The 14,019-nt window shown below is 41.2% G+C and overlaps 1 protein-coding gene across 1 annotated transcript in view; it reads left to right on the forward strand.

Annotated features, from left to right (window-relative positions):
- The window catches only part of carmil1 (capping protein regulator and myosin 1 linker 1), a 66,685-nt gene that overhangs the window by 12,464 nt on the left and 40,202 nt on the right, over window positions 1-14,019 (forward strand). Inside the window, exons 3-4 of the mRNA XM_028597370.1 lie at window positions 6,269-6,319; window positions 13,621-13,680. Of these exons, the coding sequence (XP_028453171.1) occupies window positions 6,269-6,319; window positions 13,621-13,680 (111 nt within the window). The remainder of the gene's footprint in view (window positions 1-6,268; window positions 6,320-13,620; window positions 13,681-14,019) is intronic.

A 14,019-nucleotide genomic window follows, 5' to 3' on the forward strand; every position in this document is an offset into this window, starting at 1 on the left:
GATTCTATACAATTTATCACTTTCATTGAATTTCGGGTGAAAATTTAAATGGTTTCAAATCACTAGCCTGACTAAACTCATCCACTCCACATACTGTACGTTCCTCTGATCTTAACTGTTAGTCAAAATAATTCATCATTTCTGCTTTTTTAGCTCAAATATTAGGCATAAGTCTATATAAATGACTTGGAATTCCGGGGTTAGGTTAGGCTCCTTATTTTCGTTCCGATGTGTTTCCTGTGATTTCTGCTGAGCTGGGCACGGAGTCTTTGGTCGACCCACAGAAAGGCTGCACGTGGTTGTTAAATATTTCAAATGACTGCGGCTACAGTAGCCGAGTCTGAGAGGAGCAGCTGTGAGTCACTGTCTGATGCCCTGTGTGTGTGTGTGTGTGTGTGTGTGTGGGTGGGTGGGTGTGGGTGTGGGTGTGTCACACCAGTGCTTCCTTGTTTTCCTCTGCAGCTCTTACAGATGCAAAGGTTTACAAAACCAGCTGACTCACAGTGTCTGCATTTTCATCCCTTCTTCCACCCCACAAGATTTCGGAACCTTGGCTCCCTCCCATTCATCCACCAGCGTTATTGAGCACTGACGCTGGGTGACAAAAGGGATTTGCAAGCACTGTTTAAATGCAGATCACTTCGTTTAACTACATTTGTCGGGTCCAAAAACAGGGAATACACTATACTGTACTTGTGGGGTCCCGACAGCTTTGTGGGGCCAAAATGCTGGACCCCACAACTTTAAAGGGCTGTTTGAGGGTTAAGACTTGGTTGTAGGGATAGAATTAGGTTAAGGTTAGGGTTAGGCATTTAGTTGTGAAGGTTAAGGTTAGAGTAAAATTGTATTTATTTACACAAGAAATGGCATAGAATACTAAAAGGTTACATATATTTATTGAATGATCGTGAATATAGGGAATGAGTCCTACCCCAAGTGAAGAATTTGTTCGCGAGTGAGGCGACAATGGAGCGGGAGATTAGTCGGAGAATCGGCGCTGCGTGCGTGCGTGCAACTGGCTCTGCTACCGGAATTGGCCGGTTTTCATGTGCTCAGCCAGGTTAGTCTGACATATGGCGTTTTCATGCCGGTCAACGCTAAAATTAACTGACAACATAAGTTATACGAGTTACAGTTCTCAAGGACGCACGCACACACGGATGCCACGTCTCTTTTTCGTTCTCTCAACTTTTCCGCCGCGTGTCGCGTGTATCCGCTCGCGGTGTGAAGTGTTTGTCGGCGCTATTCTCGCACATGTAGGGAACCTCGTGGATTAACCTGCAACATGTCAGCTGTTTGGAAATTCTTCAGCGTGTGTGCAGAAGATAACAAGTTTGAAATATGCAACTCCTGCAAGGAAAAAGTAGGGCGTGGAGGGACGAGACCAAAAACCCCAAATCACATTTTTTTTAATTGGATATTGGATGTGAAAAGAAGGAAATGGTTCTAACATTGCACTTTGGATGTGTGTGAATTTCCCACACCAGGACAAATTTATATAGTTGTATTTTATAGTGATCCATTATCTGTTCAAAAAATGTTTCTATGTTCTGTGCAAAATGTTCTATTAAAGAAAAGATAGAAAATAAATATCTGTGTGTGCTGTAAAGTAGGGGTGGGAATCACCAGAGGCTAACCCTAACCCTAATGATAAAATATCATCACGATACTTATGTCACGATACGATATTATTGCGATTTTAAACATATTGCATATATTCTGCGATATATTGCAATGTATTACCTTTTTTCCAACTTCAAATTTTTCCCAATTTCAAATGATGTCCCCAAAGGAAAATGTTATCAACATCTGTTTTATCGAAAAAAGATACATTTCTTTTGTTTGTTCATCTCACTTCAATTTTATTGCTGCAAAATGGGATTGTCAAGCAGACAGACTGACCAACACATATATCATAAAAGATCAATACTTGGCGTCTGTGTATCGACACAGTATTGCCACGAAAAATATTGCGATACTATACTGTATCGATTTTTTCCCCCACCCCTACTGTAAAGTGGTTAGAAAAAATGAAATCGTAATCGACTAAAATCTGTATCGGCTGGCCTAACTCAAAGAAAATCGGAATCGGCCTAGAAAGTTGTAATCGGTGCATCTCTTATACTTTAGTAGTTAACAACAATCGATGAATCGCTTCATCTTTGCAGCTCTACAAGAAATTGCGACTATGCAGGGTCCTGCCAAGAGTCATCCGTTAGAATAAAAGGATGAGTATATTAAGACAACGTTGCGGATACAATTGAATGCATCATTGTGTTTGTGTCTCATCTGTGAGTTGTTCAGAGACACTGGGCTTTAATGCAGCGGCACACAGTTGGGAAAGAGGTGGGTGTTTCTGTGGTTAGCGTATCTGGTTTCATGTAACTGCAGGTATGTGAACTCCGTTCTCTCTGTGTGAGCATGTGAATGACACGAAAGAGAAGAGAAGTTCCGACTTCAACCTGAGACCTTCTGTCTGCGCTGAACCCTCCTGTCAGCCCTTAGCCCAGGGTGTACCGTGAAACACATTTTTTTATTTCAGATTTTTCGCATTTCTTTCCTTTGACCACATACCACGGCTCTGCAGAATGGGACTGCAACTCCTGTCAGGACTTGACTGAGGCAACCCCCTCACAGCCACAGGGTGTTGAGACACACACACTCACACACTCACACACACACAAAGGTTTGTGGCACTATCCTTGTGGGGACCCGTCATTGACCTAATGCATTCCCTAGCCCCTTGCCCTAACCTTAACCATCACAACTAAATGCCTAACCTTAACCCTTACCCTCACCCTAACCATAACCTAATTCTAACCCTAATCCTAAAACCAAGTCTTAACCCTCAAACTGCCCTTTAAACTTGTGGGGTCCAGCATTTTGGCCCCACAAAGCTGTCGGGACCCCACAAGTATGCTGTAGTCCCGGTTTTTTGGACCCCACGAATATAGTTAAACAAGCCCACAAAAACACACACACATACACACACACACACACACACACACACTGGGGCGTGCGCACACGACATTCCACAGCTGTAGACCAGAAGATTAAAAACCCATGTCATCATTTCTAAAAATGAGGCGAAACCCACTAAAACGTTTCATGGCGATGTGTCAGGGAGATTTGTTTTCATTTAGTTTTTTAAAGAAAATTAAGTACAGATTGTTTCCTGGACCGCGTCACAAGAAAAACAGAGGAAGGAAAACTGCTGAAAAGCAAAGTGTCTCGAGCTAACTCAGCGGACACCTATGTCAAATAATAATAATAAAAAAAAAAGCACTCCAATATGAGGAATACAGATTTATCATGAAGCGGCCCTTTTCGCCATCGTTTATTAGGCTCGGTCTGATCCAAACAGCGACCTAGAAGCTAGTGATGGAGCACCTTAGGCCATGATCACACTTGGTGTCTTTTCTACTTAAAGGTACATTGTGTAGTTTTTTATATGTCCTGCTGAGAGGGACATAAAGCACTATCCTACCTGTCTAGCTAATCCACGGCACGTTTTCGTTCGGAGCCAGCGTCACCTGACTGAAACCAGCTGAGACGGAGAAGGAGATCAGCGAGAGGCGCTTGTCACCGCCCCGGCAAATTTGAAAGCCTGCACTGCACTTCAGTTCAGAATGGAGGATTGCACTTATGCCGAGCCACACTATTGGAAGACTTGTTGTCATAGCTTCTTGGTACGTAACGGCTACCGTAGTTGCAACACGCATTTGAAAAAACGAGGCGTGTGAGAGAGCACTTTTCGTTTTGAATGCGAAATACAATTTTGCCGCTAGATGGGAGAAATTCCTACAGTGTACCTTTTTTTTTTTTTTTTTTTTTAAAAAAAAAAAAAAAAAAAGAAGAAGAAGAAGCTGGCATTGTTTTGGTTCTAAAAAGCAGCCGAGAGCTATTTGTAGCTACTGCTACAGCATCCAAGAGTGCTACGTGAAGCAGTGCTAAACAAAGCGGCCGAGCAGTCCATCCATCGGCACATTCTCCATTTTATTCTTTTCAAACGACCGGTCTCGCAACTCCGCTTGGCATTGGTCAAATTTTTTTTTTTTTTTTTTTTTTTTTTTCAGAAAAGTTGAACACTTTCTTCAAAACGTCAGACAGTAGTCGGCGGTGGCGTTTAAAAAGCGACGTGATAAGTGTTAACACCGCCGAGGTCAAATTATTTCATTCAAAAATAAACTATTTGGGGGGTCGTGAAATTGTATATTTCTGGCTACAATATTTTACAAAAATGATGATGAGCGGTGAACCTGAACTCCAGGCTTTCAAAAGTCCCTTCAGAAACCTAAAGTCTTATCATTACCAGCGTTTCCCACAGTATAATGAACTGAGGAGGACACGCTGTTGGTTGCTGTCCTCCTCTCCTACTCTTTCTTCAGTGCCTAACAAATCTCTCTCTTTCTCTCCCAGTGACCCTGTCTTTCTGCTTGAGCAACACTGGTTGAAGCCTGAAAATATTGTAAACAAATTAATAACATAACTATTTCCACTGGTGGGACTGTTGAGCTCTATTTCAGACTGATACCTCCGGTTCAGGCTGATCCTCATCCTAAACACGTGCCTTTTTCAGTGTAAGAGTAAAAAAAATGACATAACATTGTTTATAATACGTTTATTTGATTCACAGCTGCTAATTATAGTGTTTTGACCTCGACAACCCAACTGCATTTTACTTGCGACTTAACTTTCTAAGCGGGCGCAATCGCTTGTTTGCTAAGAGTCGGGTCGGGACTCCAGCATTAACACACTGACAACATTTTATTCAGAATATAAAATATTTTTATCGGACTTTTTAATGCGTGAATGTTTAAAGGTGTTCACGAGATAGATACCAACCTTTCGTGAACTTGTGAATTTCGGCAGCCGTCTTTCTCTCCTTTAGGGAAACAAATGCTGTGTGTGTGAGAGAGAGAGAGAGAGAGAGAGAGAGAGAGAGAGAGAGAGAGAGAGAGAGAGAGAGAGAGAGAGGACAGCAGGGAAAGGAAATGCAGCTGAAAAATTATAACAATAACGAAGCGCAATATGTGGCAGCCGGTGTTGATTGTGTGGCGTGCCGCCACAAATTAGTCTGTGCGTGGGGAAACGCTGATTCCATCGCCTGAATCGAGACAGTCGGCAGTACATCAAGCAGTGCATCGTGGTCCAGATATCTCACTGTTAGTCCCTCTGTTTTCGATCCCACCGTCTGCCAAAGTGGACTCAGTCCCAGCTCGCTCACACAAATCAACCTGCACTCCCATCTGTGAGACACCTGAGCCGGGATGTTTCCAGACTTCATAAAGAACTAGTAGAACTAAAAGAACAAAAAATTGCCGGTGCAACACAGATGTCTTCTTACTTAATAGTTTTATTTCTTAAGGTGCATACCAGTGACTAACGTTTCAAAGTAAGGTTGCATCTTCATCAGAGTCCTTGGAGAGAATGGACAATGAAGCCCTTAGTAAGAATAAGAATCATCAACAGGTGTGATTGTACGTAAGAGGGACGTTGGCTATCTGAAGATACACCCATCTCAACCAAGGTGTTACACTCATTAATCAGTCATTAAAGGGCAAATGCCCACAAACGGGTCAAAAGTGATAAAAATGACATAAAAATGTTCACAATACAATGGGAATAAAAGTATATTCATCTTAAATACTATACTTTAACATACTTTGACATTAGAGAACTTTAGAACCTCTAGGTTTAAATGAAGAATTTAATCTGACTTGCTTTCTCTAATTTCAGGATATACGTCTTTTTTAAAAAATATATAGGCCCATATATTGGAATAAAGGATTTTTAAATCCCCAAATATTTGTATCATATCAGCCTTAAAAATCCTTTATTGGTTGGGCTCTATTATTAAATAATCAGGAGCCCCAGGAAGAGTGGCTTCTGTTCATTACAGACAGAAGCTGATGGGGATCGTAATAAACTAACTAACTAACTTAACAAAGTGAAAGCAGGTCGGCAGATCGCTGTTGATTTGTACTGAAGCTTCAAAGCACAAAAAATAGTATTTGGGACAGCTAGTTATGTTATTGATTGATCGCGATAGCTCCAGAAGGCAAAACTAAACCCAATATAGCATTTTTTTCCCTCTCAATATTTAGCAAGTTATCAAGTCAGTCTCAGAGTCTCACAAGCGGACAAGTTGGTCTATCCGTCGGGTTTGTCTCAAGTCTAGGGCTGTGTTATCGATTGAGATCATCCCTCTTTCTGTCTGTCTTTCTGCCTGTCTGTCTGTCTAATATGTGTCCTCCTCTGTCCTCAGGCCCTGGCATCACATCGAGCCTATCTGCTGACAGCACGGGTCCCTTCCAAGGTTAGTAAATCTAATCTTCGTTCTTTCCCTCCCTCCAGACAGAAAGAAAAGTTCATGTTTCCTTCTCATCCAGTTCCACCACATGTTTCTCTAATCTCTATATTTCTCTTCTCCTTCCTCCTCATTCCCTTCCTTTCTTCCTCTCCTCTTCTTCCTCCTTTTCTTTCTCCTCGTTGGGAATGCCTCTTTGGTCATGTCAGACATGCAGCTGCTTGTTCCTCCAGAGTCAAGTTGCTTTTTTTTCTTCTTCTCTTTTCGTCTCGTTTTCTACATTACCACAACAACTTTCCCTCCTCCCTTTCCCGACACCTAAACTCTCTTAAACGTGGAAAATCCGGTGAATAAGGTGTTTCGGCATAGGCCTAGGGATGGCTACTGACTTTGGTGATCACTTAATTATTATTTCGCGCCAACATGAGTTTCATGTTTGTGGGTTTGGGTGGAATATCCCGATAGCTCTGGCTGCATATCGGTACCGGTATTGACCAAAATAATGGTAAGTAGCAGCACGCGCAACTGCAAATCTTGAATGGTGTATCTGGTGCACAGTAATGGCAAGGATTACAGAATGAAAACACAGGCACTCAAATAGTCTTAGCCTATTTATTGCAGGAAATAACAAATGCATTTCAGCTAGAAGCTGTTTCTTTGATTGACCAAAATAACCCAATACCAAGTAGTATCGTTAGTAAAAACTTCTCCAATGAAACGATATTCATATTTGGATCCAGATCTAGAAAAAATAAATACAAATTTGTATGAGTTTTCTCTCAGCCAATCACTGCACGCGTTGGCCGGTCAGCGTGCCGAGAGGCTTCCATTCACAGGACAGGTGTCACAGAGCTGCGGAGGAAGGTCTGGCGAGTCCACGCAGCATTCCGGGATGGGAGAAAAACGTGCTCTGGTTTATCGGCATTTCTTTAAACAATCGTATTGGGTGGCGCTAAACGCCGGACAGAGCCACGGAGCCGCTGAAAAATAGTCCCGGGAAGGAACTTGTTTTGGTGGAACATGTGTATGTTCAAAAGTTGTTTTGGTAGTGCAACAGAAAACTCAGATTGGATAGTCTAGCTAGCTGTTTGGATTTACCCTGCAGAGTTCTGAGGAGCAGTTAACCATAGTCCTCACAAATCCATTGGCGTTTGAATTCCAACACCAAAGGAAGAGGACGGTAACAGACATCCGGCCTAAATGAGGGACATCCGGAGGAATTTCTGGCAGCACTGGAGCAATCCCAGAAGTGGAACTTTGTGGATATAGATTAGATATCGAATTAAGTAGAAAATAAATAGAGGTATCAAATGAAATATACTCTATTGGTATCGGTATCACTTTAAGAGTACTGGTATCGTAATTTTTTTTAAACGATACCCAGCAGGGCTGCACAATATATCGCCGCGCAATATCGTCATCACAATGTCAGCTGGCGCAATAAACGCATTGCGAAAGGCTGTGACATTTTTTTGCGTTAGTTGAAAGAAAATATCATCAGAAAAATTGCACTTTTAGTGGTGCCAATTTTATATTCAATTCAATGTTATTACCGATACCCAGACCTATCAATAACTATTGGATGGATTGACATTAGGTTTGGTACACCCATTCATATTCCCCCTCAGGGTGACTTCTTATCACTTGGGTGACTCTGGTTTTCGGGTCAAAAAGGTTTGTCAATTACTTGGGTTTGTGACCAAATAGCTGCAAAACCAGTGTCGTTCATTTCCCCCTACTTGTCCTGTCACTTGTATTTTCATTTGAACGTATTTAGCCTTTTAACCTCCTTTCAGAATGCTTTTTACGCTTTATCTCTTCCTTTATCGCTGCACTTTATAAACCCATATCGGTGCTGTGTCCGTATTTATTCCCCTACTTCTTCTTCCTAGTTCTCCATTTGTCTGACTTAATATTGAAGTGTCTCTTTCCCCTTCTCTCTCTCTCTCTCTCTCTCTCTCTCTCTCTACGTCTCTCTACCCACATGCGAAAACACGTCCCACCATATGGAGACATCTGATAGTTTTACCCACAATGCAGCTGTGAGAACACAGCCTGTGGGAAAGGAAAACAGAGAGAGGAAGAAAAGTTCAACCTGGAGGGCGAGCAACCGAGACGGAGAGACAAACAAGCTTGAAATATTAAATAAATGAAGACGAGGAGGGCCCTTATAGGAACTTATAAACTCATAAAACTCAGTGTAACAGTTAATCTTTCCACACTTTCAAGGGTTAGTGAGTGGGACGATAACCCATCTCTAGATTTCTGTGTAACAGAAGAGCTAAGAGACTAATTACAAACACCTCAGATTTAGGGGTGTAAGAAAAAACCGATACACTTGAGTATCGCGCTATTTTATTTTGCAATACTGTATCGATTTTCAAAAATGCAATATTGATTTTTTTTTTTTTAGTTTACGTGCAAAAATATTCATGTAAGACAGTGGTTCACATTTATGTTGTGTTTAAACCCCCTACCGCTAGATGGCTATGCTGAGACGCACCACTAGTGTCCTCGCCTAACTGTGCCTAGCAGAGCCTTGTCACTGCCCGATGTGAGTCAGTTGCAGATTTAAACGGTTTATGGCATACCCGATGTTAGCCGAGTCAGACCGACTCTGGTCGAGTGCAGATGCGAGTCGCGCACGCTCAGATTTAAATGTTTTACTGCAATTTGTGAAATCCATAAAATAATAAACATTTCTCTTCACATACAATAACAGAAGATGGAAGTCATTTCAAAAGCGTTTTAGCTAATCTATGATTGTTAGATTGCTAACGTTAGCTCAAAACACCATTCAAGTGACAGCCTTTGTTGTGTTTGATTGCTAACTTGTAGCCAGCAGCAGTAGTCATTTCGAAAAGCGTTTTTTAGCTATGATTGTTTGATTGCTAACGTTAGCTCATAGACTGTGCATTAGCTCAAAAAGCCGTTAGCATCTTGGAGGACACTTGTCGCAAAGTGACACGCGCGCAACTCCCATCTGCACTCGTCGCAAAGTGACGCACGCACGACTCAAAGCTGCGCTCGACTCACATCGGGCAGCGACAGCCTGACTTTTTGCTAGAAGCTAACAATGTAGTTATGGCTGAACTTTGGCCTACTTTAGCATATCAACATTGGCTCACTAAGAACCTGGGAACCACAATCGCAAGTTTGATTTTCTGTGTACTGAATTGTTTACCTAAAGTAAACTTCTTTGATTTTTCTGAACATCATGTCTTTTTTAAATATTAGTTTTTCTAAAAATAATACTTTCAAAACATCCCAATATATCGAAATATATTGAATCGTGATACGTATCGTATCGCCAGATTCTTGCCAATACACAGTCCTACTCAGATTACAAGTCACAAAAAAAGAATACTGCAGTAAACTTCCTGGTTAACTGCTTTATAAATGATGTGTCATCGGAGTCCTGTGTTATTAATGGTTAAACATGGCTCTAAAATTACTCTCGCTGTTTCCTTTTTTCTCAGCCTCTGTTTTTAATGGCTCTCTGGTAACCCTCCAGGTTTTTGGCGTCTGACTAATGAGTTTGTGAATCAGGCCAGACCACTTGTGAATAAGCGTGATGCAGAGTGAAACCGGGCTCTAGAGTTTGCTCATAAGGAAACTAAAGCTGTGATTTGATGATTCTGTTGATTGTGTTCCACTCATTCAACCACTCACTAATCCCTATATAGAGTTTTTTAATAGTGAACTATACTCTATATCAGGGGTGTCAAACTCATTTTCACTAGGGGCCACACTGGAAAAAGAGAATCACACCAAGGGCCAGACATGTAGAGTTTATTGATGTGCTTTTGTCACTTTTTTAAAAACATTTTGGTAGCTTTTTTTCCCTGATTTTTGTTGTTTTTGTTCCGACTTTTTTGTGGCTTTCTCAGACATTTGTCACCTTTTTGTCAATTAGTTGCTTTTTGTCGCATTTTTGTTGACATGAAGCCCTACAAACGTTACCTCCCCTTTCTCTGCTTTGCCCGCCCAGAGAATTTGGCCCACCTATGAGAAAGAGAGAGGCATCATGGCTTTCAAACGAGAAAAGTGGCAGTTGGTCAAGGCCACACCCCCACCCTCGACCTTGCCCCCCCCTTCTCTCCTCCTAAATAGCTACAGACACAGAAATGGCACATCCTAAGGAAAGCTCATTGTGGGATGGCTCTTGTGGCTGTAATTCTGCACCAAGGCTGAATTTCGGGAAAGAGACTTCAGATACAGTATTAGGGGACGACTAAGGCCTATATAAAAGAGACTTCAGATACAGTATTAGGGGACCACTAAGGTCTATATAAAAGAGACTTCAGATACAGTATTAGGGGACCACTAAGGTCTACATAAAAGAGACTTCAGATACAGTATTAGGGGACCACTAAGGTCTATGTATAAGAGACTTCAGATACAGTATTAGGGGACCACTAAGGTCTATATAAAAGAGACTTCAGATACAGTATTAGGGGACCACTAAGGTCTATGTAAAAGAGACTTCAGATACAGTATTAGGGGACCACTAAGGTCTATATAAAAGAGACTTCAGATACAGTATTAGGGGACCACTAAGGTCTATATAAAAGAGACTTCAGATACAGTATTAGGGGACCACTAAGGTCTATATAAAAGAGACTTCAGATACAGTATTAGGGGACCACTAAGGGCTATATAAAAGAGACTTCAGATACAGTATTAGGGGACCACTAAGGGCTATATAAAAGCATCCAAAGAGCACCATGTCATGGGACCTTCAAGGCAATAAAGTCTGGAAAGTTAATTACACAGAAATTACATTTTTAAGTTAGCAAAAATTATTGAATTCTAAATTCCTGCTTTATATGTCTGTACGTCTATCCATGCATTCATCCATTTGCTTAACTGATGTATAAAAGTTGAATTGCTTCCAGTAGTTTGTTGTTAACGAGTTGATAAAAATAACTCTTAATAATATATCTGTTAAGAAATGATTGATAGACTTTAGATAATTGCGAAAGTTTCACTGTTCCCAGATGTTAACAACCTTGCTTGTTCACAGCCTGCAGGCCTCTTACTGTGTATTTAAAAACGTTAAACGATATAATAATGAATACAGTTCTCAACAGAAATACTCACAAATGAAATTTACATAACCCTGGGATACAAATCTGGTAAACCCCGCTCTGCCAGCTGACCCCTGATCTGTTGTTTCAGAGTGCGCCAGCAGTTTTTCGTGTGTGTGTGTGTGTGTGTGTGTGTGTGTGTGTGTGTGTGTGTGTGTGTGTGTGTGTGTGTGTGTGTGTGTGTGTGTGTGTGTGTGTGTGTGTGTGTGTGTGTGTGTGTGAGTGAGAAACAGAGGGTGGTTTGTTCCTCAGTGTGTACTGTCCCGGCAGAGGGAGAGAAAAAAAAAAAAAAAAAGACAATGGAGGAATTTAACAGCTGGCAAGGAAACGGAGGGGAGGCAGCACACTTCTCTTTCTCTGCCCTCTCGTTCTCTCTCTCTCTCTTTCTGTGTTTTCCGTGGATAAAAGTCCACAACCATATTCCACCTGTTTCCTCCTTCTCTATCTCTTCTTTTATCCCTCCTATATTTTGACTCTTTCATTTCTATCTCACAATGTTATTCATCTTTCACTTTCTTTTTAATAACTTATTCATCTTTTAATTTCTTTTTAGTAACTCCCCCTTTTATTGCCCCCCCCTCTCCTTATCTCCTCCCGTCTCTGTTCATTTCCCTGTTTTCCTCCCTTTCTCTCTTTTCTTGGCAGCGAGTTTAATAAGTTTCTTATTCTTTCTCTTTCCTCTTCTCTCTGGATTCAAAGGGAAATGTGCCCAAGGCTGTGATTCCACACATTTGTTCTGCAGCTCGTGTTTTCACATTCCTATTGTCTCTGTGATTTTGTTCCTTTTTTCGCCACTTCCCGTTGTCATAATATCCATAATCATCATAATTCAGCAGCCCCGCACAGCGTTGCATCACAACCCACACCATTTTCTCGCAAAGGAGCATCGGACAGATTTCTCATCGGAGAAATGTTGATGATTGTACAGTGTTAATTCTATTAATGAAAGCCTTTTGAAGTGAGTTCTCTGTTAAGGAAGACTTGTTTCTAAATGAAGGTCATAGTGACGCAGAGAACACTCTTGTCTTAAACGCCAAACTAGAACCTGTCTTTCCAGCAGATGTTGTAACCTGGCTGTTACCTGTAAAGTCTTATTTTCTTCCACCCAGCAACAACAGGCATTAGATAGGTCCAACACTGGTCTAGATCCACGACGTTCCACTTCCGGTATTGCTCCGGTGCCGGCAGAAATTCCCCCCGGATGTGCTTTTTTTCCGCTGGACGGATGTTAGGTTACGTTCAAAGGTTGTTTTAGTCGTGTGACAGAAAACTCCGATTGGACAGATAGTCTAGCTAGCTGTCTGGATTTACCCTGCAGAGATCTGAGGAGCAGTTAACCATAGTCCTCAGAAAACAACCTAGAGATTGACATGGGGTACTTTTCATAAGATCATCTCTCAATGCAAATCAAACCAGCTATTAGGCTAACTGAAATAAAACCATGCCAATCTCTAGGTATGGTGAAGGGTATGTGATGATGTGGGGGGGGCTATTTTAATTCCAAAGGCCAAGGGAACTTTATCAGGATGCATAGTATCCTGGAACCATGAAATAACTGGCCTTTAAAAATAAAAAAATAAATAAAAATCTGCCTGCCTCTATGGGAATTTAACATATCGGTGTCTATACGTATGCCCCCTGTATTTTAAGGAAGCACATTTATTTCGTTACGATACATTATTCATTCACAAAGAAAATTGGTGTCCTTATAGGTTGCATTTTTCCTCACTTTTTTTTTAATTAAGGCATTAAGATCAATTTCCAAAAGATGATTTTTTTTTTATTCCCCTTTTTAGTCCACTTTAGCATGGGTTCCTATATTCATGAGCAGCACTGTACAACACCTGAGATCTCTCTGCATCCAGTTATTGAACGATTTGACGTGCACTCTGTCTGTGTCCGGGAGCTAAACGTTTTCCTGTGGGAAAATCCTCCGGTTCTCAGGAAGAGGCAAATTAACCAGTTTTAGATTATTATTTTAATCTTCCAGAGAAGTGTTCACACTGTGGAGAGCGAGTTCTCCTTTGGGACACAGAACTTTCCATTCGTAATTTGTTGAAGCAAAAATAAAAGCCAAAATGCTTTCCCAGAACTCAACATGTTGCCCTGGTAAATGCCTCTGTGAATAATGTAATATGTCGAAATCCAAGATTAACTTGATATATTTACTGCTGAATTTCATAATCTGTCTCCTCCTTATTTTTTTTTTGCTTATTTTAGGTTGAACACTCCTTCAGCTACCTGGATATCCAGGGAATCAGCAGCAACAAGCCCACTCAGGTACACAGACATGCAAACAATCATGCAACCATCACATTTATGACATACAAACACACCTGGATCGTAGCTTAAACGTTACACAAACCCAGATAACACTGACGTCTCTCAACACCGTTTATGTTCCAGGGAGGATACAGTAAGGAGGGATATTAAAGACTGATTGATTGGCTAAATTCTAGAGCTGCACAATGGATCTGTTTTTTTTTTTTAATCGTCATCGCAATATCAACATGCGCAATATACACGTTGCGGAAGGCTAGGACAAATCGCCAATGTTGTTTTGGCCCTGGAGACCCTGGCTGTTTTACAGCTTCTGCTCTTAGTTGGTTTACCATTTCT

The sequence above is a fragment of the Perca flavescens genome, chromosome 14 (genome assembly GCF_004354835.1).
Source record: "Perca flavescens isolate YP-PL-M2 chromosome 14, PFLA_1.0, whole genome shotgun sequence".
In the NCBI taxonomy this organism is placed as follows: Eukaryota; Metazoa; Chordata; class Actinopteri; order Perciformes; family Percidae; genus Perca; species Perca flavescens.